This window comes from Cyprinodon tularosa, unplaced genomic scaffold, assembly GCF_016077235.1.
Source record: "Cyprinodon tularosa strain WSP-4 unplaced genomic scaffold, ASM1607723v1 ctg272, whole genome shotgun sequence".
Taxonomy (NCBI): domain Eukaryota; kingdom Metazoa; phylum Chordata; class Actinopteri; order Cyprinodontiformes; family Cyprinodontidae; genus Cyprinodon; species Cyprinodon tularosa.
Window position 1 is genome coordinate 2242745 of NW_024038977.1, and position 25746 is coordinate 2268490.

Here is a 25746-nt window from a genome sequence, read left to right on the forward strand (position 1 = left end):
ATCTGTAAGCTTAGATCAGAACTGAACTGTTTTAATAAAAACACCTAGTTACTGTTTCTTTTCTCATTTCTCTACTTCTATTGTGGCTATACCATGTTTATATTAGACTTGCTGAGAAAGTTTACTTTTATTTTGAACTTGGAAAAAAAAAAAAAGCTTTTAAATTTTCAACTTACTATTCCTCAATTTAGCCTAGGTTGCTTATTGTGAATCAACACAGCTATACAATAAAATGAAATACAGATTTTGTATAGCAAACACCTTGTGTCTAGGTACTGACTCATTAATGTGTGGCAGTTCCTCTTTGGAGATCTTGCTGGGGGGACTGAAGCCTTTCACCCACTATGAGCTGGCAGTCCGGTCTAATGGGGAGGACAGTACAGGACCCTTCAGTGGCACAGTGGAGGAGTCTACACTGCCTGACCGTGAGTATCCTCAGAGAAATATATATTTTAGACGTGTGAGCTTTTTCTGTTTATTTGGTAGAAACAATCCAGGAGAAGTCTCAGCTTCTCATTTTTAGGTGGCTTTAATGTTCACAAGCATAAATAGGAAGTTGATTAAAGTAATATTCATGATTCATGAAGCAGCAAGGCACATTTCCTGCTCCTTTTAGGACCATGCTTTAACAAATTCTGGAAAAGGGAAAGGTTACTTTGCAGTTTTTTAAGGGCTCCATAGTCTGCAGTGGGTAACTTTTAGTTTGATGGATCATATTATACGTGCAAGTAATTATTTGCAACCAACTCACCAATAATAAATAAATAAACTAGTGTTTAAGATGGGCATTTGTGGTTGCTAATAACTAGTTGTTTAAGTGCTCAGGTCTAAAAATGAACACAAACTATTTTTACTAAATTTGTTTATTTATTCTGCTGTTTTTATGGCAGTTAACTCATTCATATCCTAGGCCTTTTCCTGCCCCTTCACCCTCCCCCCATTTCCCTCATAGTGTATCCTCTCCTGTACCCAGGTGGCAGGGACACAAGGACACAGATGGCTTTCACACTCCGAGTCAAATCCCCCACCAAGACAATAAACACTGCCCAGCTGCAAGGCCTCATTGCTGGCCCCTAATGACTTATCTGATCATCATTTCTCCCTCAGGGCCGTCCACACCACCCCAGGAACTGCAGCTGAGCGCTCTGGACTCCTCATATGTGCTGGTGAGCTGGCGCCCTCCTCTGGAACCAAATGGCATTATCTGCAGCTACAGTATTTTGTTTACAGTCAACCCGAGTGAGCCAGAGCACCAGTGGAGAAATCTCTCAGAGGATGGTATGTTCATCGATAATAATTAAAAGTTGTTCACATTTGAGGTGCTGAATATAATTATTTGTTTAATTTAATACATGATCTCTTTCTCAGGGGATATCTTTAGTACGGAGGTCAATGGTTTGTCAGGGGGAACTTGGTACTTCTTTAAAGTGGGAGCTTCGACTAAAGTGGGACCAGGGCCTTTTTCTTCTGTTATGGATGTTCAGACTCCACTGCCCACATATGGTATGTGCAACTAGAAACACAAACTAAAATAAAATTGAAAAAAGGAAAAGCATTCATTAAATATGCCCTATATAACAGAATTATCAATAGAATAGAAGGATAAATGATGTGGAACTTGAAGGATTAAAGAGGAGTAAATGTGGAGATTTCCTTGATGGACCTAAGGATTAACTTGGTTAATTAGTTGTACCAGAATTTACTTATGCACAGTGACCACAAAGGCTTTGCACAGACTCTTACATTCCTTAAGCAGTGCTATGTCCTGTAGCTCCATAAGACATTTCTAATTTGTTTTTTTGCTTTAAGGAAATCTTATTTCAAGGCTTTGTAGAGGTAAACTTATAGCGCCGCCTGTCAGTTAGAACAGTGAACTTTTATGTGACAGATTTACAAAATATTGTGCCCTGTTGTAACTGATGCCCCTAAATAAAATCCATGGTGACAAACTGTCTTAAAAATTCTGCTTCTGTGAAATACAGCTTTTTGTTAGTGAGCATTGACGTAACATTACAGCAGTAATGTCAGGGTTGGAGTTGTTAAGAAGGGTATAACGGTGGTTATAAAACAAAAGGCAAACTTTTAAGCACATTATTGTGCCATATTTAATTAATTGCAGCTGTACGTTTATCAAAACATGGTTGTCTGAGGAAATTGACAGGATTATTTGAGGACCAGCCAAGATGCCTTGAAGAAAGAATGTGTAGACAGGACCGCTGCAAGTTACCCATTCTACAAATCGGACCTGGTTTGGATGATTTGCATGAATGAAGCAGTATTTGAAAGAAAGCAACAAAAAAAAATATTCCTTTTTGAAGTTTGTTTTAAGCCCACAATTTCCATACGGCAAGTGTGGATGAAGATATGCTGGTAGGATTAGATAGAAATAATGCAATTTTACACATTATATGACATTTAATAAGTTGGAAAATATACTCTTTACTATACCTTAAACTCACTAATCCTAAATTTAAACATAGTGGTGGCAGCACAATGCTGTGGGGAGGCTTTGATCCAGCAGGGACATGGAAGATGCTTATGCTTATCAATATCATATACTAAGAATTTGTTTCTGTCTATATGGCAAAAATGGACATAAAAAAGGAAATGCTGATTTCTAGATGCGCAACTTTACAAAAGATATACCACAGATAAATTCAAAGTTTAATTGCAGCTAAAGTTGACTTAGGAGTGATTGACTCTGTTGGGAGTGAATACACAAGTTTGACTAATGTTCAGATTTTAATTTGTAATATATTTTGAAAAGGCTGGCATTTGAGTATTATTATTCTGAATTTTTCACTATTTTTACATAAACTTCAATAATATTTTGCACCAAAATCCTAGAATAAAATTTCTGATGAAGTTGTTCCTGCTGCATTTTTCTCTGTGCACCTGCAAACTTTCTTGAAAACAAAATTACTTTATTCTTGTAAATAATAAATACAGGGCAGTTTATTCTTTCAAAACACTTGAAGTAAAAGCAGTTTATTTCCATTTCATGTGACATTATAAATTGAACTAGAGCTTGGAGTGTGGCTGCCATCTGTTTTTTCTCAACTGGTAATCCACAATGCCAATACCCTGGATTCATGAATATACATGAAGTTGACTGTCCAGAGTCAAATGTGACCAAATATCTTCCTCTAACTTAATTGAAATTACACAGTTAAGTGCCTTGATAAACCAGGTGTTGTGAATTTAGTGCTATTTGAATAAATTGAACATTAAATGGGGGAAAAAAACTGTTTCCAATTAGCAATTATTCCAGTTTGCAATATTTCCTAAACTGGAATAAAAACCTTGTGGTTTGTGATTTTTAAATTAAAAGGGAAAAACTTTAGTAAAAGAAAGTTCTAGATTTTGTTGCCATTCATGTATATATTTATTTAATCAAATATGCTTCCTAATTTTTCTATTCTGTCTGATGTTTTACCAGAGTTGGACGTTCATGCAGTCACAGGCATCATAGTTGGTGTTTGTTTGGGACTCATTTGCATCCTTCTCTGTATGTGTTTCAGCTTCCGCAACAGTAAATCCAGGTCAGTTCTACACATGGTGATAATTTAGATAATTTAGTTAAAGTTCCTAAAAAAAAAAAACAGATAGATCTCCATTACCCAAATCCTCAAAATGATCTGAAATAAATGTTTGAATCATATCTGGTTGTGTAACGAATTAATATAACATTAGAGATTCCTTTGTGAATTTGAATGACTGAGATAATTTGAATTATTTCTGTGATGCAATCTAGTCATGCACCTGCTTGCTTATTAATTTTTCAGTTCTTAGTCTCCTTTTTCTAATGATGAGATTACTGTTTCACACAGAGAACTATCTGGAGGTCTGAACTCCACAGCTGTGACCCCTCAGTGCAGAAAAGTTGGATGCCCTGCTCCAGCCAAAGTGCCAGAGTGCAGCGATAGCCATGAACTGGAGACTCTGATGCCCCTTGGGACCCAGGAGTTGGGTCAGCAGCGGACAAATGATTCAGAAGAACAGAGTCTGATGGCAAGTTCTATTCTGGGGGAGGGGGAGGATGCTCCTGTACCTAAATCAAAACTCATAACCTGCTGTGTGGGCACAGTTTTTAGTTATAGATAAAGCAAAATCTGTTATTTGTTTTTGACACTTTTGTTTCTCCTGCGCTGATATAGTAGGTATTATAATGCATTATCTGTGTTTATCTTGCAGATTGCTTGGAATGGCTCTGTGAGTCATAATTGGGTCAACAGGATCACAAGATATAGAGACACTATAACGGAGGAGTCTCCAGCACTGATTAATGGAGCTCTCAACATGTTTATTACTACAGCTAGCATGGTAAAAAGGAAATAATTTAAAAAAAGAATATATATATATATATATATATATATATATATATATATATATATATATATATATATATATATATATATATATATATATATAGTTTGTGTCAAATATGAACCATTCACTAATAGGAATGTTTTTCTCATACGGTACTTTAAATCCTTTCTGACAATTTCTTTGTTAATGCACTACAGGTGAAAAATGCATTAGCGTTTGCAGCCTTAAAGTAAACATTAGATTATTTTTCTCAGCAGATTCATGATTATAGATATAGATTTCTTTGTTCCTTTTTCTGAATTGTCTGTTTCTTCCTCAAGATTTTGTTCTTTGTTATTTGGGTCGTTGCCCTCTACTGGAGCATGCTCACAGCACGTTTTTATTATACCACACACTGTTAATGCCACACATTGTTCCCTGATGGCTCCAAAGTAATGACTTTTTTGTCATTTCATATATTTCCTTTTTAAATTTCATACATGCACTTAAACAGTAAAGAGAAAAAAAACAGCAGTTTCTTAATTATCCATCTGAAAAGATGGATCTTGCTGACAGATGTATGTGGTGCCGTCTGTTCAGTTAAGCTTACATTGTAGTTGATAATCATATATTTTGATCTATTCACACTTTTTGGATTCAAACCAGAACAATAATTTTATCTACATAAACAAAGGAAAAACAAGAGCATTCTTCAGATTTGTAGCTGTTCTATCTGTTGCTAAAAGGTACTACAATTTTGAATTATGTGTTTTCTTTTTTAGAATAGAATATAATTATTGTTATCATATGTTAGGGCATGAAAATAAAAATACTTACCAATATAAATAGTTATATCAATCACAAATAAAAACAGTACGATCTTGCGATCTATGTGATTTTTCTAGCCCAAAGCTAGAAAAGATTGCATATAACCTTTGCTGCATCTACACTGCGTGGCCCAAAAATAAGTCACCACCTGGATTCAACTAAACAAATAGGTACGAGCCTCCTATTGGATAATTACTGCATGGGCGATTATCTTTCAGCTGGCAACAAGTTATTTAACCCCAACTGTTACAATGACTTGCTTCTCATTTCCTAAACAACCATGTCGAAAGACACATCCCGTGGTCATGGAAAATATGTTAGTCAGTTTGAAAAGGGTCAAAACATTGGCATGCATCAAGCAGAGAAAACATCTAAAGAGATTGCAGAAAGTACTAAAATTGGGTTAAAGAACTGTCCAACGCATTATTAAAAACTGGAAGGATAGTGGGGACCCATCATCTTCAAGGAAGAAATGTGGCCGGAAAAAAAATCCTGAATGATCGTGATCGGCGATCACTTAAACGTGTGGTGGGATCAAATCGAAGAAAAACAACAGTAGAACTCAGGGCTGTGTTTAATACTGAAAGTAAGAGCATTTCCACATGCACAATGCGAAGGGAAGTCAAGGGATTGGGACTGAACAGCTGTGTAGCTGTAAGAAAACCACTAATCAGTGAGGCTAACCGGACAAAAAAGGCTTCAATTTGCTAGGAAGCATAAAGAGGAGGGGTGGAACGGTTCACAAAATCTATGGTTCGGTTCGGTTCACCGCTTCGTGGTCACGGTTTTCGGTTCGGTATATGTTGATTGTTACACAGAAATCTCATAAAAATTAATGGAATTAATGAAAAAATCCCAAAAAATGAATGAATTGTAATTATTTTTAATGATCTGCGGAAACCCTGGGTTATTTCCACATGTTTTGCTGCTCTGAATTTAATCATCTCGCGCATGCCCTCTACGATCTCCAAGGAACTCAGAGCGGAGTGGACGGGAGCCACAGTGGAGGCTGTAGGCTTTGCTTTTTGCAGGCGGTCTGGAGCGCAGCGGGGCGGTGCGCAGCGGGGCGGTGCGCAGCAGGGCGGTGCGCAGCGGAGCGCTGACGGAGTACGTGGGATTTCGGGGTTAGCCTGACATGTTGGTCATGCTGCTGTTAGCATAAACAAAAGGTGTTGCACAATGCTTGCACACTGTTGCACTTTTATCCACAACTTTCTTTCCGCCGTCATCATAGGTCACTCTAAATGCAAAGCGGTCCCATACAGCAGACCTATAAAGTGCTGCTGGCACGTCTTCCAACTCCTGTTCTTTACCACTCGCCATACCCACACAATTCTCCACAACTACTGATTTTTTTCTGCTACATCCGGCTACGCTGCTTCGCTTCTTCTTCTTCTTGTTTACTACTGGTTGTTGGCTTTGGTCGCAGTACCGCCACCTTCTGTTCTGGAGTGTACACGCTTCGCCTATGAGAAAAAGGAGCAGCGCATGAACCGAACGGTTCGGACGGTTTTCATAAACCGTTCCATCCCTAATAAAGATTGGACTGTGGAGCAATGGAAGAAGGTCATGTGGTCTGATGAGTCCAGATTTACCCTGTTCCAGAGTGATGGGCGAATCAGGGTAAGAAGAGAGGCAGGTGAAGTGATGCACCCACCATGCCTAGTGCCTACTGTACAAGCCTGTGGGGGCGGTGTTATGATCTGGGGTTGCTGCAGTTGGTCAGGTCTAGGTTCAGCAACAGTATGTACTCAAAGAATGAGGTCAACTGACTACCTGAATATACTGAATGACCAGGTTAGGTTATTCCATCAATGGACTTTTTCTTCCCTGATGGCACAGGCATATACTTGTCCTGCTTTTTAAAGAGTAGAGTATCTTTCCATGGCAGCAGGTTTAACAGCTGGTTGCCAGGCTGAATGTTGTCTGCTTTGATCTTTAAAGCTCTGCTAATGCAGAGAAAGGTTGCAATGTTCTTCAGGGAAGGAGGAGGGCAGCCAATGATTTTCTCTGCCATCATGGTGACCCTCTGCAGAGCCTTCCTGTCTGCACAGACAGTTACACTCAATAGGAGCTCAATAGAAGGACACCAGCAGTCTCCTTTAGCTGATTCCTTCTCAGCACCTGGAGAAGTAGAGTCCCAGGTGAAGTCCTAACATAAAATATTCCCCTGTAACTTGAAGGTAGTATAGTATTTTGATAGTTATGATGGTGATTAGATAATGGTGAAATATTATAAGATAAAACATGCAATAGGAATATAACAAAAAAAAGTCTAACAATAATTACAAGAGCTTTACGTATGTACTTTACGTGCTATAACATTGTGGAACTGAATGAGGGCATAAGTATAGAATATATATCCTTTATCTTTGTTGTTTTTTGAAATTATACAGTAAAACATCAGTAAAACATGAGATTTGTCTCACCTGCAAACAATCCAAACCGTTATGTTAGGTGATATGCTTTTTTAGAAACACTATCTATGGGTATAATGATACTTATATTCAGTGTTTGACTGTTACTTAAAAAAAATTAACTGGTTATTGTTACTAAGTAGTTTAATTGATAAAGTAACTATACAGTTACTTTGATTTAAAATGTTGAAAAAATATGGATACCTTTCTTAATATTGGACATTAAATACAACTAAAATTTATCTATAAAATGTAATATAAAATGTAAGATATTTAAAAAGTATCCTGAGACCTGCTATTTAATATTTAAAAACAGAGGCATAGACTACTTTAAAGCTACAGTATGTTATAATTACAGTGATTTACTGACAGAAATGTTTACTATACACTAGCCTAATGAACTAGCCCCACCCGCCAGCGGCCAAAATAATTTTGCCTACAAGTGGGTCTAGCCTCGATCAATGCCTCAGGCCCTGGAACTGGCGGGCCAATCACAATACGCAGAGATGTATTTTGAAATTTTGGATGCAAAGTGTGCAGGGATTTGAGGGCGTGACGACAAAGCTTTGCGACGCTGGAGAAAGCACAAGAAGGAAGATAGCAACAACCATTGAACAGTTCTCATTTGGCTCAGCTTTGGAATCAGTTTTGGAAGGATTACATTTGGGGTTTTTGATGAAACATAAGCAGGAAGAGGCTCTATGCTCAGAAGAAGGACGTATTTGCCGTTTGACCGACAGCCTGTTTTTTAACACTCCCCCACCAGCTTTCTGCCGCACTTACCACGTCACAGTCAGTTGCACTCATTGGCGTTGACCAATAGGCACAGACATGGTTTGAAAGAGAACGGGTTGTTCTCATCAATAGTCTTCCGATGTCTCATTCATCGGGGCCAGACTAAATTACACATTAATCTCACATTTAGTCTGGTTTATCAGGCTAACTATACACTGTACTGGAGTTGAGGCGGGATGATGGAAGGAAGGCATCCCCCTTCTTAAATAAATCTTTAAAATGACCATCCCCTGTGACATTTTACTACTGAATGTGTAAAATTTCTACTATATATTAACAGTAATGGCGATAATATTGCCCTTTCAACATTTGGTGGGCTTATGAGTAGTCTGAGCAAAATAAATAAAATCAAAGAAGTATCCTACCATGACTATGAAGCTGATCCCAGTGGGAATTTAGTCCCTAAGTATGTAGGGGCAGTGATAGCCATGCCAGTCCAGGGACTGACTGCAGTTCTACTGAAAGGTGACTTGGTCAGGGTTAATGACTGGCGTACCTGACATGTAACAACTATACCATGCATATTGCTTTAGGTTTATAGACTATATAAACAAGGTTATGTATGCTTCTAAAAAAAGAAGAAAAAAAACACAATCTTGTAATCGATCTAGATTAAAATCCCTCAGTGAAATTCTGCCAAAGGCATTCATGATATGAGTGTGCTACCTCCAGAATTTAAAAGAAAAGATTAACTTTTTTTTTTTTTTTTAACCTTGCTCAGCATTATGGCAGCAGAACTGAAATCTGAGTACCGTGCTTTGCTGAACCAATTTCTTTTGCCAAGGGAGGCTTTTTTGGTGAGAAGCCCCCTTGATTACCCAAAACTGCTTTATTTATTAATGTTGTTAAAAAATGTACATGTGTACCATAATGGCGAACCTGACAGAGGGACAGAAGAAAGAAAAGCATTGGAAAGGAGATTGAACCTTAAGACAGAAAGAGCATTAAAAAGAAAACAATAAAAAAAATACAACCAGCTGCTTTGTCTGTAAAAAAAAAGAAACTGTTCCTTGTGGGCAATCCAGGTGGAGAACCTATAGGAGTTCCTGCAAAACGACACAGGAAAGGCAAAAGAACAAAAAAGTAACAAAAGCAATAACACTGGTAGCGGGGAAATTAGTGAGCTTCTAAGAATTGTGGAGCATTTGTACAGAAGCTTTTTTATGTTTGCAAAATCACACGTAATTTCATCCTCTAACTTAAGATTTTGACAAAGTTATAAATACTTTTTTTGCTCCTTTGTTACTGTGTTCTTACTGCAAAAAATATTGTCCAACACTATACAATATAGTGTTTCCAAAAATCTGACACAGACGTTGCCTCGATCAATTTCTCATCTATCGCAGCTTTCTCCGCGGCGCACTGGTCATGTATTCTCATGATAATTCGCCTTGCAGGTAGTTTGTAAAAGGGGTGGCATGTGGCCACCTGGAGATTGAGCATTGCTAATGGCTGGCCTCTAATGGCTATCCACTGAGCGAGGAGATAGGTTAGCTTGGCTGATAAAGCTGGGATTATAGCTTCAACCATGTCAGCACTTCACGTTTGATGTGGTAATTTCACAGTATGCCTACACAGTTAGAAAGACTGATTCGTTATCGCCCCCAGATATACATCCACGCTAAAATATCAAGGTGAAAGTCATCATTAGTATATACTCAGCTCCCAACCCAACTGTGAGAATAGATTAGCAGCAATATTTTGTCTAGAATTAACGCAACTTTAATCCACTAATCATCAATGAGCTGATTGTGTCAATCCTAATCCTGTTTGGTGTCCTTAGAAATTCCTATTTCTAAATATATAGGAGTGAGTCTGCAGCAAGTGTAGAGTAACAACAACAGTAACTTTACTGCGTCTTATGGTCAGAGCTGTAATTAAAACATGTTGAATAAGGATTATTTATATCACATAGACCATGTAGGTAGACACCAAAATAATTTTCTAGATTCATGCTTTGGTAAATCTCATAGGCTCCAATCTAGCACCTCTCTTTCCCATCTTCCTCTCCTTCTTCCTCTCCTTCCTATTCTAAAAAAAACCCCATGCAATAGTCAAGGCTTGAACTCTGTAAAAAGAGAATATATACGCTTCCAACCAACACAATCTTGCTATCAAACTAAAAGACAATTGTTAATCAGTTTGTTTATATCTGCATGCTAAGCAACTCACTAAAACAGGACGAAAATGTGGAACAAATAATGAGTATATTTGTCATCTTAGGCCTTTTTAAAATCTATCCTACACAGGCTAATAAAATAATTAATCAATTAGAAACCAATTACCTTGGCGATTTATGTCGCTGCAGTCGGACCAATTAGATGTTGCTAAAAAAATAAACACTGTACCTTTAAATATGTGAAGATTACCATTCTTTTATAAATTAAGAGTAGTTGGCAAATGCTCCTCATTATTGCAAATCAAAATATGATTAATCTTGTTTGCAACAGGCTACAAACTAATTTGACCGTAGAACATCATCACTTCCTCTCCACATATAATTATTGCGACACTCGTCGTCATTTCCGTCTGTCCACAGTATTAAGGTACCGTATTTTCACGACTATAAGGCGCACTTAAACGTCTTTTTTTCCCTCAAAATGTGCGGTGCGCCCTTTGGTGCGGTGCGCCTTATGTGTGTTGTAACTGCGACTTTTGAGACCACCTCCTTGAGGAGATGATGAAAGAGTGGCTGAATGTAAGGAGACCAGGTGTTTTTTTTCCACTCATCACCATCGCTGTTAATATGTAACTCCATGCGTGCCCATCTCACAGCTGATGTGAAAAACATGGGGAAACAAATTAACGCTGTGCTCGCTGTTCAACCGCTCGACATCGGTGTGAACCGGACCCAGCAGGTGCAGCAGAAGCAGCGAGTTTACATGCAAAGTCAATGGTTGACGCGCGTATAGGCGCAGCAAAAGGTCCCGCAGCGCGTTTTGAGCAGCAGGCGCAGCGCGTCGGGAGCGTTTAAGCATCTGACGCACCGCCCCGCCAACGTGCTGCTGCTGCTCGAGATGGAAAAAGTTGAAGTTTTGCTGCTGGACGCGCCGCATCAACCAATCAGAGAAGCTGATCTGGGAGCTGACAGCGAGACAGACACAGCGCTCTGATGACATTAACGCAAATGAAAAAGGCTGGATGGATGAGGAGATGATGAAAGCGTGGCTGAGGCAGGTGTATGTGAGGAGACCAGGTGCTTTTTTCCACGCATCACCATCGCTGCGTGCCCATCTCACAGCCGATGTGAAAAAAAAAGGTGAATCAAATGAACGCTGTGCTCGCCGTTATCTCGGGGGTCTGACAAAGGAACTTCAACCGCTCGACATCGGTGTGAAGCGGCCGTTCAAAGTAAGGCTGCGAGCGGCGTGGGAGCGATGGATGACAGACGGAGACCACAGTTTCACGATAAGTGGAAGGCAGCGCCGGGCAAGTTACGCCACCGTTTGCGGATGGATTGTAGATGCTTGGACTAACGTGTCTGCTGGCACTGTTGTTCAAGCTTTCGCAAAAGCCGGCATTATTTCTGAGGAGCCGCGCTGCACGGAAAGTGACTCTGACAGCGAAGAAGGGGAAATTGGCATGTCTGATTTAGCGCAGCTGTTTAATTCAGAAACAGAGGAAGATGACTTTGATGGGTTTGATTAATACTTTGTAATAAATACATGAATAAAGCACAATCATACTCAGTTTTGCTCCCGCTCTATTTTTCTATCTGAAAACTTAATTCAACAGCAGCCTCTGGGCGGGTCTCCTCCTCTTCACCGCGGTGGCTGGCAGGTGTTTTTTCATCTAAATGATCTAAATCTTGCAGCTATATTTGCTGTGATCCGTGGGAATAAAGTAGTTTTAATATGTTTTTAAGTGAGAAAGGCCACCTGAAAACTTAATTGCAGTCAGTTCATCCAGATTATCTATTTCTGTCGGAGGCGCTCAGACCCCCACATACCAGCGGTACACCAGCAGTAGAAATCCCTTCATCAGCAGCCTCTAGGCCGGGTAGCCTCCGGGTTCACCGCGGCGGCTGGCAGGTGTTTTTCATCTAAATAATTTAAACTGCAGGCACCAGGATACCGGCAATAAAAGCGAACATATTCTGTCGGCAGGTTTCAGGATTTTAAGTTAATTTAGGAGTGATCACAGCGCTGTGTCATCTGCGATGTGTCTGTCTCATGGCCAGCTCACAGGTTTGATTAATACTTTGTAATAAATACATGAATAAAGCACAGTCATACTCAGTTTTGGGCCCGCTGTATTTTTAAATACGCAGTAGAGCTATTTAAAGGTAGTAGAGGTCATGTACCTGTATATAAAAAACGCGCCCTATAGTCCGGTGCGCCTATGTGTGTGTTAAATACAGAAATGGGACACATAACTGAGACTTCGGCTTTTAGTACGGTGCGCCTTATGGTCGTGAAAATACGGTACCTATTGCAACTAGCTCTTTATTGCGACCTTGAAACTACCTTGTTTTGTTACTTTATTCATGGATAATAATTCAATCAAATCTCTTGTCAGTTCTAAACTTTTTTTTGTTTTTTTTTTATTTTTAGGCATAACTAATTTAAAGAAATTGTAATGAATGTTTGTTATTGTTCAACAAAAAATCATATTGAATTATTATGAATGAAGGGTAGAAAATATGTTTTTGTGTACCATTACACACCTAACTGTATCTGTCCAAGGTTTTAAATAACCATTTAGAAGCTGGAGTAATTTTATAACGTGAATTTGTTTTTTTATGGTTTAGGAGAACTCAATTAAAAATGTTTTATTTTTACTAGCATTGATAAGATTTCATTAATTCTAGTGATGTTAGACCTTGTGATATTAATACGTATCATCTGTAGGAAAATAGTTGGGTGTGTTCAAAGCTTAATTTTTACAATCAAGTAAGTAAGGTAAAGTGAATAGAAAATTGTAAGCCTTAGTTTAATACTAGTCTTACTGTGTTGCAGGAAAAAGACGACCATCTGTGCACGTCTCTGTGCAGTAACCAGGTAGAGGCGGAAGTCATCGTTCACTCTGAGTTGTCAGACCCCAGTGGGGAAGAGGAGGAGGAGGAAGGAAACAGTGGGGTTTCTAACTCCACCAGGGGACCCTCATTATTAGAAGATGTGTATTCCCCTTTGAGTGAGCCAAGTTCGACAGTGAGAGAGGATCATCTAGAAAACCTTATAGTAGCTAAAAGTCTCCAGAGTCTTCCCAAAAGAACAATATTGGCTCATCACAATGGAGAGGCAGAAGGCAACGTAGAGCAACAGAACTCAGACACTGAGACACAACCAGACAATTGCCTCACCAATGGCTTCCACTCTCCCAATATATCAAGATCTGTGCTGAGATCTGAGCATTTAGTAACTGAAGACTCAAGGCACTGCCCGGCTGCAGCAGGGAAGGCCGTCTCTGCTGGACTACCTCCTGCACCCTTTGTTAGCTCTGTCTCAGTTCACTCTACCTCAGCTCCTCACACATATCTATGCCCTTAATTTTATCCACACAGAAACATCGCAGACTGTTTTTTAATTTTACAGGAAGAATTTATGAGAAATATTTTTTTATGCACATTTTCACTGCATTGCTTTTCTATCCCTTTTAGAGTTGTACAGGTACTTTGAGTTCTTCATTTACCATATGTGAATATTATATACTGTAAGCCTAAGAACTGATTTCTGAAAAGGTAAAGAACTGTTTCAGGTTATACATCTTTGTAGCTCTCAGTTTCTGTTCAGATCACATTGTTGGCAAGTTGGCAAAGCAGATTGAAGTTAATTAATGAGGGTTTTTCTCCACTGTGTTACGCATCATTGTGTTCCACTCAAGTAGGACACACAGCAGGAAGTCATTGAGAAAATCTGACAGTTTTATCAACAGAGATGGGGTAGGTCAGGAAAGGGAATGGAGTTGGGGATGGTGATAGTTTGATAGGGTGGGTATGTTTTTTTTTGGGGGGGGGATATCTTTATGAATATTACCGCAATGTGGCATTGAAATGACATTAGCCTTAAAGAGCATCTACTAACGTCAAAGAGTTGAAAACCTGTTTCTCTCGCCAGCATTGTGTAGTCTCAGGATTCAAACACTCAGACAGGGATAACAGCTAGCACCACTCTTGCATATTTACACCAATTTCCTGAGTGTAGTGTTGAGGTCTCAGGTGCCTAAATATTCTAGGTGCATTTATAACTTCTGTGTAATTTTTATTCAGTACAAGTACAAATCATGTCAAAGTTAACAAAATAGATGTTGAGCATTTAGACTATGCCATTATGTCCCTTTGATGGGACCTCTTATACCAGGTATATTTGGTTTTTACTATTTATTAGAGGGAATAGCTCATGTTGAAAATCAGAGTACCTCAATGTTGACTTTGGTTGCATTATGCTGGTGGGAGAACTGATCAGCTTTACAGCAATTCATCTACAGACTACTCTAATGATTAAGCTGGGATGCACCTCTGTCCGTACTGATGTCACCACACTGTGCTGTTATCAAAAACCAATTCTTCTTTTCTTGATTGATAGAAAATTAAGGTTGACTCTTACACCAAGACTCATCTAATTCCAGTTTAACTTGTAATATACCCTTATAGATTCTGTCAAAATTAAATGTTTCGGATCATCAATGTATGCTCATTGTCTCACAGAGATAAATCAGAGTTAATAAAAAAAAAAGTCGTGTTTCTAATTGAGGATTTCTACACTTGAAAAAAGTAATCCCAGGTCGGACATGACATAAGGTACATCTTTTGGGTTTTTTTTTTTACTTTCGGTTTTTCTGTCCACAGAATACTTTATCAAAAGCATTTGTTTAATGCATTATAAGAGTTCAGTTACCCAAAGAAAGCGCTTACTGCTTGTCCATGTTGTGTTACTTTGTAGTTAATGGTTAATGTATTTCGCTTGGGTTCAAAGGTCTTAGGAAAGACTTTTTAACCCTAATCAGACTTGTGAATGACATTTGCATCTGCTCTGGAATTCCTTAAATCATGATTAGTAAATTAATATCAGTGTTCCCATGAACTGGTGCTTCTCTTTTTGTCAACGTCTCTACCTCATTTCTTCACAGAGGGGTTATTTGTTTTATCTAAGTCAAGGCTTTTGGGGGGTTTTCCATAAAATTGTCTGACAGCGATTCTAAGGTCGTATTTTATATCAAACAGGAAATACATATGTCCTTTTTACCATTTTTGAATTGTGTGTGCTTCTGTGAAAAGTACCATGATCTGTAGAATTGCTTTCACTGTTGATGGCTTTTTTGTCAAGCACCTTAAATCAGAAAGCGTGCTTCAGAAGTTACAATCGATGTAGGCATGAACCACTTGTGATTTTTTTTGACAATTCTGCAGCTGAACAGGTGCAGGGGCTGGTATTGTTTATGTCTTCTGTAATAACCATCTTTATAAAGACTTTATAAAGGCTCGTACTGCTTATGATGGGAGAGTTTTTATCTTTATGGCTGTAAACAGAACAGTTCAACCTACACCTCTGTTATGTAAAGCCAATAATGGTTTAATGTTGCTCTAATCTTTGGGTAATAATATGTTTGGTAACAAAATATTACTTTATAAACTTAATCTTGTAAATATTCGACTCATTGTCACTTTACAACTCCAAATTTAATTCCAAAAGTACACAATTGTTTATTTAAAAACACTGATAACATACAAATATTTCATTAAAAAATGAAAAGTGTGGCATGCATTTATTCTTAGCTGCCTTCAGTCAGATAATACAAAGTAATATATCTGATTTCTATCACAAATTACAACTATTAGTAAGTAATTAAAGTGTGCACTTTAATCTTAATATAAATCCAAGTATTCTTTTAGGGTCTTTTAGACTCAGAACGTTGGACCCAAAATTCAGGCGAGACAGACAGTGATTATTTAAAAAGGCATTTATTTTAATAACGTGCGGCTGCTCATCAGCTGAGGCGGGCTCACTGGATTCTCTGGCAAAGGAGTGAAGTCCAGAGGAGGGGAACTCTGTAGCTTGTTACTGAGCTGGTACCAGAGAGAGGTACCAGTTCCCATGTCAAAGGATGAAGAGAGCACATCCAGCCAGTCACAGTCAGAGAAACAGGACTACACTGAAAAACAGGCCAAGCTCCAACTTCTATAAACAAAGGTGTCGATGGCAGCAGCACGGCTGATATTTCTCTCCAGGTTGGTGTCACAGCCAAACAGGAGCAGACCAGATGAAGCTACTATAAAAAGCAGAGAGAGCACAGCGCTAGACATTGAACTAACAAATTCTGCAGAGTGGGAGAATAGAGATAGAATGAAGCAGAATGAAAAGGGGTCAACATAACTATAGCAGCATAACTATAGAGATAGCTTTGTGATGTAACATGCAGAAAAAACTCGGTATACATTCAATAAACATGGCGCAACACTAGTAAGAGGGATTCAGAGGGACAAAAGAGTAAAAACACAGAACACTTACTATACCCTGGCTTCCTTACATGTCGCTCTGCATTGTTTACTTTCGTGATTTCTGTCGCACCATCATGCTGGAATTTGAATAATGTTCCCAGACACCCAGTGGAAAGAGGGACAGAGGCCACACTACTTGCAAGCAGGGGATTACACCAACCTTTTTTGCCAATGAGAAGGGATCCAAATGCAGATTATTGGCTGGTCGACCTGGGTTTTTCAAACCAAGGTTAACCCATTAATTTCAGTGGGGAAAAGGCAATAGATAAATGAACACTACTCTTAAGAGACAAATAATCCTCAAAAGACACTGTACCTGAAATGTTTCTGTAAACATCTCGAAAGCATTTCAGTGTACCGGAGTGGAGGATGCCATCGTCTACCTGCTGGCACTACCTACTGCAGCGGGCACTTACTGTATTCACCTGGAGACCACCGGGAGCACAGTGATACTCATGTTCTATAACTTTTCCAGCGCTTTTAACACCATCAGACCAGAACTGCTGTGGGGGAAGTTGGAGGACAATGGAGTGTTCAAATTTCACAATCACATTTTTTTTTTTTTTAGCATATTTAGTATGCTAGTCGATTCTCATCTGTTTCTTAATGATGCACATTAATTTAACAAGTGGAAAATATAGAATTTATTTTTGTGAAAATAGTATTATCATAAAGGATTAGATTCTGTTTTGTTCTAACATAGTGACAGATTTTTTAAAATTACAGGCACCAGGTGGGGGTGGGGCTTAATTAGCAAAGGGTAAACAGATGTGGTAATTTGTAGGACAGTTTAAAGTTTCTTAATTAAGTCTAATTAGGTAAGAAGTTTCAAGCTGTTGAAATAAAAACACTGGAGGAAATAGATGTTCACATTGTGGCGTTAAACTAGTTAGACTTGTGATACAAATCTCCAGCCCCACCGAGGGCATGTTCATATATAGACAGAAATATATCTAACTCAGGTCATCTTTGCATTATTATGTAAATGTTGTGCTGCATAGAAGGTTAGGATGCTCTAATCAATTAATCATAATCTAGTCTAAATTAATCTAATGAACTGTTTCAGCATTAATGGTAAAAACACTTAGTCTAAATGAAATTACAAGGCTTCTGTTTATAAAGTAATACGTTGTAACGATAGCATAATTATCGGTAAGCAGAGACTGCAGTTGTTTACAGGCCCCGAACTCTTACGGGCACCGTCAATGACACCTGGAAGGCCCCTTTCGCAATTGTGGACTAGGACGTCTAAATGCAGACTGAGGCCCCGTCCACACAAAGTCAAAACGAACACGAAACGCTAATATTTTCCAGAACGTTTGTCGTAAAGACGGAGACGTAAAATAAATGTGATCGACCACACGAATGCATTAAAACGCTGCAAAATGTATTCCAGGCCTGTAAGTGGCGCTGTGGTGCCAAAGCAAAAATAGGCGAAAACAGGCAACGAAATGTTGGGCATGCGCAGTAATATTTATACAACAACCAAACCGGAAAATGGCCCTGCGGGTCCATTTTCGTGGTTCAGTCAAATTCAGGTGCTGAACTATGTCGTCGATATTGCTCTGTTCTTCCTGGAGATATTCCAGAAGAAGAAGATTCTGTTGTAAGCCCGACAGCAGGGTGAGCAGCATGAGCAGCAACCATTCAACACAGTTGTTGTGATACTGTGTCACGCATGCGTGTTTAGAGGCAACGCTATGACGCATGCGTGTAAGAAAAAAAATGTGGTTAGAGCTTAAAGATGGAAACGCGAAAACGGCATTTAAAAATCTTCCCACTCTGAAGGCATAATAAAAAAAAGGTCGTTTACAGACCCCCGAAACGCCGGCTTTGTATGGATGAGAGGCTGGTTTGGTGACAAATTTGTGCGTTTAGGCCAGGGTTTGACTTCGTGTGGACGGGGCCTTAATGGTGCGAAAAATTTCTTTTAAACCCACCTGATTTTAAGATGACTGACCGGACCTTAATTATACCCCAAGACATGCCAGATTTCAACGTGATGGTGAGCCGTTTAAACACGACACCAATAGCAAAGCTGACAGTGGTACTTTTAATTTGTTAATAACTGTGTATAATTCATTAGAAGGTTGGTAAAAAAATATATGCTCATATAATATGTTTCAAACTGCAATAAAGATCTTAAAAGAACAATGTATTTGGGTAATTTATTTTTTACACTACGATTTGGTATTAAGGGTAACCCAGAGTGTTGTACTTCGTATGGGGCTCACCCAAATAATGTTGCTTACGGGCCTATTGTCGTTAGGCCATTGAGTTGTAATGAGTATCTTTTAATTACCTTTACATTGCTATATTATTTGAATACAGTAACCAACCAACTTTATCATAAATGACCAAACTAAAAAATTGTATTTCCAAGAGTCATTGAATTGACTAGATGCCCTGAAAAGTAAAATACAATAAAACTCCAATATAAAAGTATTCTGAGTTTCTAAAAATCAACCTTTAGATTTTTTTTTTCTGCAGTTTTAATCTGTTTTGCTGTCAAATGCAATTTTGATTTCCTATAACATATGTATTCTCTCTCAACTATTTTGCTCTTTTTTGTGAATGCTGATGTATATTTATACATTTTTCTTCAAATATTGTATTTGTTCTTTTGAATCTTAAGGAAAATGTAGGCAGGTCAAAAACTAGGTCAAAACTTAGACTAACTTCTTCAACTTTTGAAAAAGAACAAAAAATATGACCCTTATATATAATATAATATACAGGTGCTGGTCATAAAATTAGAATATCATGAAAAAGTAGATTGATTTCAGTAATTCCATTTAAAAAGTGAAACTTGTATATTATATTCATACATTACATACAAACTCATATATTTCAGATGTTTATTTTGTTTAATTTTGATGATTACAAATGACAACAAATGAAAATCTCAAATTCATCATATCAGAAAATTAGAATATTACTGAAGACCAATAAAAACAAAGGATTTATAGAAATGTTGGCCAACTGAAAAGTATGAACATGAAAAGTATGAGCATGTACAGCACTCAGTATTTAGTTGGGCCTCCTTTGGCCTGTATTACTGCAGCAATGCGGCGTGGCATGGAGTCGATCAGTCTGTGGCACTGCTCAGGTGTTATGATAGCCCAGGTTGCTCTAATAGTGGCTTTTAGCTCTTCTGAATTGTTGGGTCTGGTGCATTGCATCTTCTTCTTCACAATACCCCATAGATTTTCTATGGGGTTAAGGTCAGGAGAGTTTGCTGGCCAATTAAGAACAGGGATACCATGGTCCTTCAACCAGGTACTGGTAGCTTTGGCACTGTGTGCAGGTGCCAAGTCCTGTTGGAAAATGAAATCTGCATCTCCAAAAAGTTGGTCAGCTGCAGGAAGCATGAAGTGCTCTAAAACTTCCTGGTATGTGGCTGCGTTGACCCTGGACCTCAGAAAACACAATGGACCAACACCAGCAGATGACATGGCACCCCAAACCATCACTGACTGTGGAAACTTTACACTGGACTTCAAGCAACGTGGATGAAGTGCCTCTCTTCTTTTCCTCCAGACTCTGGGACCTTGATTTCCAAAGGAAATGCAAAATTTACTTTCATCAGAGAACATGACTTTGGACCACTCACCAGCAGTCCAGTCCTGTTTCTCTTTAGCCCAGGCAAGACGCTTCTGACGCTGTCTGTGGTTCAAGAGTGGCTTGACACAAGGAATGCGACAGCAGAAACCCATGTCTTTCATACGTCTGTGTGTGGTGGTTCTTGAAGCACTCACTCCAGCTGCAGTCCACTCTTTGTGAATCTCCCCCACATTTTTGAATGGGTTTTGTTTCACAATCCTCTCCAGGGTGCGGTTATCTCTCTTGCTTGTACACTTTTTTCGACCACATCTTTTCCTTCCCTTCGCCTCTCTATTAATGTGCTTGGACACTGAGCTCTGTGAACAGCCAGCCTCTTTAGCGATGACCTTTTGTGTCTTGCCCTCCTTGTGCAAGGTGTCGATGGTCGTCTTTTGGACAACTGTCAAGTCAGCAGTCTTCCCCATGATTGTGTAGCCTATAGAACTAGACTGAAAGACCATTTAAAGGCTTTTGCAGGTGGTTTGAGTTAATTAGCTGATTAGAGTGTGGCACCAGGGGCCATCAATTTTGAACCTTTTCACAATATTCTAATTTTCTGATATGATGAATTTGAGATTTTCATTTGTTGTCATTTGTAATCATCAAAATTAAACAAAATAAACATCTGAAATATATGAGTTTGTATGTAATGTATGAATATAATATACAAGTTTCACTTTTTAAATGGAATTACTGAAATCAATCTACTTTTTCATGATATTCTAATTTTATGACCAGCACCTGTATATAATATAATATGACTTTTTAAATTTGACTGGAAAAATATTCCTTTCTCTACAACATTAAGACTTTTGAGTAGTAGGAAAGCTGATATTCCTCAATTCTTTAGAGTGGTACAATAATACATGTTATAAACTGCAGAAGTTTAATTTTATTATTCACAAACATTATGTCTCTAAGTATCAGACCAGAGATAAATATAACAATAGACAATGGAACAGGTAAAAATCATATTATTAACTAGCCTGTCAGTTTCCACTTTGACACAGTGTAGCTTGGAGACAAAACTCAAAAATTGTCTGCCACTCATTGTTCATTCTATACAATCACCAGCAGGGGGCAGTATTGTCGTTTCCCACTATATTTAGGAACCTGGCACCTTAATTTGTGCCACTCCCATATAAGACAAAAGACAGCTGCCAGAATGCTGGTGTTCCCAACTCTCCTTTAATGAGTGCATGGATTATTAAGCGTACTTAAGAATGTTGTTTCTGGTGCAAAGGGTGTAAATATTAATTCACAAAAAGAGAGGTTAGTAGTATTTATTTATTACAATGAGTATATGTTTTAAATACAAAGTTATGGGTCTAAATTAACAGTGTTTGTAGACACTGGAACAAGAATCCATGGAAGTTAAGAAAGGAGGAATGAGACATTGCTTGGAATAATCCCCTTCTGGGGTCAAATAAAAGCTTAATCTGAGGGTTCTCCAACATTAATCACTAGTTGACGCTTCTCTGTAAACCTCTCTGACACATGAGCAAATTGATGAAGGAAGGCATGGCACTTGCATGTATGCATGCATGCACAAATGTTAAAAAAAAATATGTGATTTTTCACAAACAATGAGCACCCTGATTCTCTATTCTGCTGCACTGCACCTACATTAAATTGTTTTAGATAGAATTCTTTATTTCTCCCTTCAGGAACAACATAAAATCAGCAGGCCTCATATGTCACCTGCGAGACAGGCAAGGGGCGTACAGGAAGTAAGGTGAGGGCTGTACTAATGAGCCAGAGCTGGCTGCCTGTGGGGAAATAACTTAGTGAAGATGTTGAAACGGCCCATTCATTCTTCCTCTGCTTGTCTGCTACTACAATGGGAGTCTCCCCTGGTGACAGCTACATGCAGAAAATGGGAAATCTGCTAATAGCAACAGTTAGAGCTAAAATAAAATGGGACTAATGAAACTGTATCATAGTAGTAGTTTTATAATGCGTACAGTGACTCAGAGAACACATTCATACCTTTACGTATTCAAATGTTCTCTTAAAATAACCACAGTGTGTTTCCACCCTGGTCATTTTGGCTTTGTGAACACTGATAGACAAACAAAAAGTAGAGAATTTTGTGAATTGGTCTTTTGACTCAATCATTTTGATAGCTTGCCGGCAAAAAAATTCTCCAAAATGTTATTTCTATTAAAGCAAATACATTTCAAAACTCTATTTTCTGTTATTATGTTCAAATGATGTTTGTGATTTTTCCCCCTGGCTGTTTTTCTCTGCATAGGGGCGTTTCTTTGTTTTTTGTTTTGTTTGTTTGTTTGTTTGTTTTTTAACACATACATAGAGCAACTGCTGTTCTCTTTAAGATTTTAAAGCTAATTTTCTAAATTCTTTAAAACAAACCTAAGTTCTTAACAAACATAAATATTAACTTAAAAATAGTAATGGACTATGACATCACAGTATGGTTTTATTGGTTATTGGCTTGTATTTCATTTTCATTTTTTGTATTTGAATGATTTCTATCTGTTGTTTATTTACTGTACACTTTATTGACAAGATAATTCAAAGAGCTGTACATGAACAGAACAAAAACAAAAACAGACAAAAGTACCTTTCAGTGGTATGACACAAGCAGAAAAAAAAACGTACAAATTTAACCTAATGATGTTTCAGTTTACAGTTTAAATAGATCAGTCAAAGCCATTTTTAGCCATGTTCTATGGCTAAAAATGCACAAAAAAACAATTAATCAATCTTGAAATGAAACAATATGACAAATGTTCATCTTGATAGTGTTTATTTAGTCCTACTTGAAATAATTTGTTTACTGGGCACTATCAGCAGACAGACACATAATCACATTTGCCAGAACGCTATTCGATGGCAAATATAATTATTGGCTAATTAACATAACACATGGATCAATAAGTTGTCCTGTTTGGAATGATTAATCAATATTCAACACCATGTATGTTTATAACTGTTGACAGCGGTCCAATAGTGCAACACTAGGAAAGGTAGACAGACAACTACTCTCTTCAGCCCATAGGGCATATTTATTTCCTTTTTTTTAGTAACAAGCGGACCACGTCCATTGATAACCTTTGTCTCCAACAAGAACAGAGAGAGAGCGATGTAGGTCTCTTCCAAAACAAATAGCACCCCCTTGCGGTGTGGAATAGGTAACTACAGTACAGAATACATTCAGTCAGTCATACACATGTCAACACTCCCACTTATGAGTGACTTGTATCCTGTACACCTGTTTTTTTTTTCTTTTCTTTTAACAACCAGAATAAAACAGAGTTGAATCAGTGCATTTTACAGCACATACAGAACTTAACACATTTATAATCCCCTCAGATGCTTCTACCAAACATGAATTCAGAAAATTTCTTCAGTTTGACCTTTGACACTGGTTTGGTCATAGCATCTGCTATCATCCCGTCTGTAGGACAGTATATAAGTGCCATCTTTCCATCTTTAATGGTTGATCTTATAAAATGGTACTTGATGTCAACATGCTTGCACCTCTGTCTGTATACAGGATTCTTTACAAGTGCAATGGTGCCCTGGTTATCCTCATAAACAATGGTTTGAGCATATTGATAGGAATCCATAGCCTTCAGCAGTTGCCCTAAATAAATACACTCCTGTATTGTTATAGTTAAAGCCATGTATTCGGCTTCGGATGTTGACAAGGCTACTGTGGGTTGCTTTTTGCTTCTCCATGACACCAGCGAGCTATTTTTGCTCATGCTCACACAGTAACCAGACGTGCTCCGTCTATCATTAGTGTCCGCGCCCCAATCTGCATCACTGTATGCCCGGAGGCCTAAACCATCACTGCTTTCCCTAAAAGTCAGCTGCTTATAAATAGTACCTTTAAGATAACGCAGTACGTGCTTTACCGTCACCCAGTTTTCCTCTGTGGGGCTTGCAAAATGCTGTGAAAGCTTGCTTACCACGAAACAAAGATCCGGTCTCGTACAAGCAGCTAAGTAGATGAGACTACCTACAGCTTCCCTGTATTTCCTCACATCTGTCATCTTAGGCGCATCATCAGTGTAGTCAACCTTCTGTTCACATGGGGTCTCGCGTGTTCTGCACTCCTGCATATCAAAACGGTTGATGATCTTTTCAGCATATCTCTGTTGTGACATAGTTACACACTCATCAGTCTGACTGAAGTCTATGCCTAGAAAGTGTTTTAGCCTGCCTAGGTCCTTCATCCTAAACATGTTGGACAGCATTGACTTCACTTGCTCTAGACTTTGCGTTTTGTTCGTTGCGATGATCAGATCATCCACCCAAATGACTATTATCACCTTCCCTGCCTGCTCTGACTCTTTTGAGTACACACAATGGTCTGCTGGGTTCTGTGTGAAATTGTCGCTTAACAAACACTTGTGTAACATTTCGTTCCAATTCCGACCCGACTGTTTCAAACCATAGATTGATTTCTGTAATTTACACACTAGGTTGTTCCCTAGTTTTTCATAACCTTCAGGTTGGTCCATGTAAATGTCCCGGTCTATTGGCGCGTGTAGGTACGCTGTCTTTACGTCCATTTGGTGTAGTATCAACTTCTCTTGGGCCGCCTTTTGCATGACTACGCGTACACTTGTTATATTGGCTGTGGGGGAAAATGTCTCACTATAATCTATTCCTGCTCTCTGACTATACCCCTTTGCCACAAATCTGGCCTTGTACTGCTCATGACCATCACCACCCTCCTTAATAGAGTACACCCACCTACCTCCCACTGTCTTTCTGCCTTCTGGCAATTTGGTCAGGGTAAAGGTCTGGTTCTCCTCTAAAGACTGCATCTCCTCGTCCATGGCCTTCTTCCATTTACTCGCCTGTGGAGATGTCATAGCCTGTTTAAAAGTCAGTGGTACACCACACACCGCTCGGTAGCAATAGTCAATACTGGTGAGCATACTATCATCATCATCACTACCCCCCTGAGTAACGTAATCACTAAGGTTACTCGGGGGCTTACGCTCTCTAGTGGGGTACCTTCTACTGCTTGGGGTCTTTGGCGTCACCCTGTGGTGCTCCTCGCCATCATCCTCTGGGGATCCTGGACCCTCAGTCTGTACATCTGTGCTCTTAGCACTGGGTTGTGATGTGTCTGTCTTGTCAGTATTTATGATGGAGTCAAACCCTAATCCCTGTGTCTGAGTCTCGCTGTCACATGTGGTCTTCGTGATAAATTTTACCAGCCTATGTTTCTGCACTTTTTCCTTGTTGGGGTAGTAAACTAGAAAGGCAGGGCTCTCCTTGTCATGCCCTATGAAGAAGCCCTTTTCACATTTGGGATCTAGTTTACCCTTATTTTGTATATATGCATAGCACTCTGATCCAAATTTGCGCATCTTT

General features: G+C 38.7%; 1 protein-coding gene across 2 annotated transcripts in view; it reads left to right on the forward strand.

Annotated features, from left to right (window-relative positions):
- Positions 1–15106, forward strand: part of igdcc4 (immunoglobulin superfamily, DCC subclass, member 4) — a 95844-nt gene extending 80738 nt beyond the window's left edge. Inside the window, exons 14-20 of one of the 2 annotated variants that reach the window (XM_038289844.1) lie at positions 298–425; positions 1108–1278; positions 1369–1503; positions 3440–3542; positions 3831–4011; positions 4195–4323; positions 13307–15106. In XM_038289844.1, coding sequence (XP_038145772.1) covers positions 298–425; positions 1108–1278; positions 1369–1503; positions 3440–3542; positions 3831–4011; positions 4195–4323; positions 13307–13837 — 1378 coding nt within the window. In that variant the 3' untranslated portion in view covers positions 13838–15106. The remainder of the gene's footprint in view (positions 1–297; positions 426–1107; positions 1279–1368; positions 1504–3439; positions 3543–3830; positions 4012–4194; positions 4324–13306) is intronic. The other variant, XM_038289845.1, reaches the window with a different exon arrangement.
- The last annotated feature ends 10640 nt before the right edge of the window (positions 15107–25746 follow it).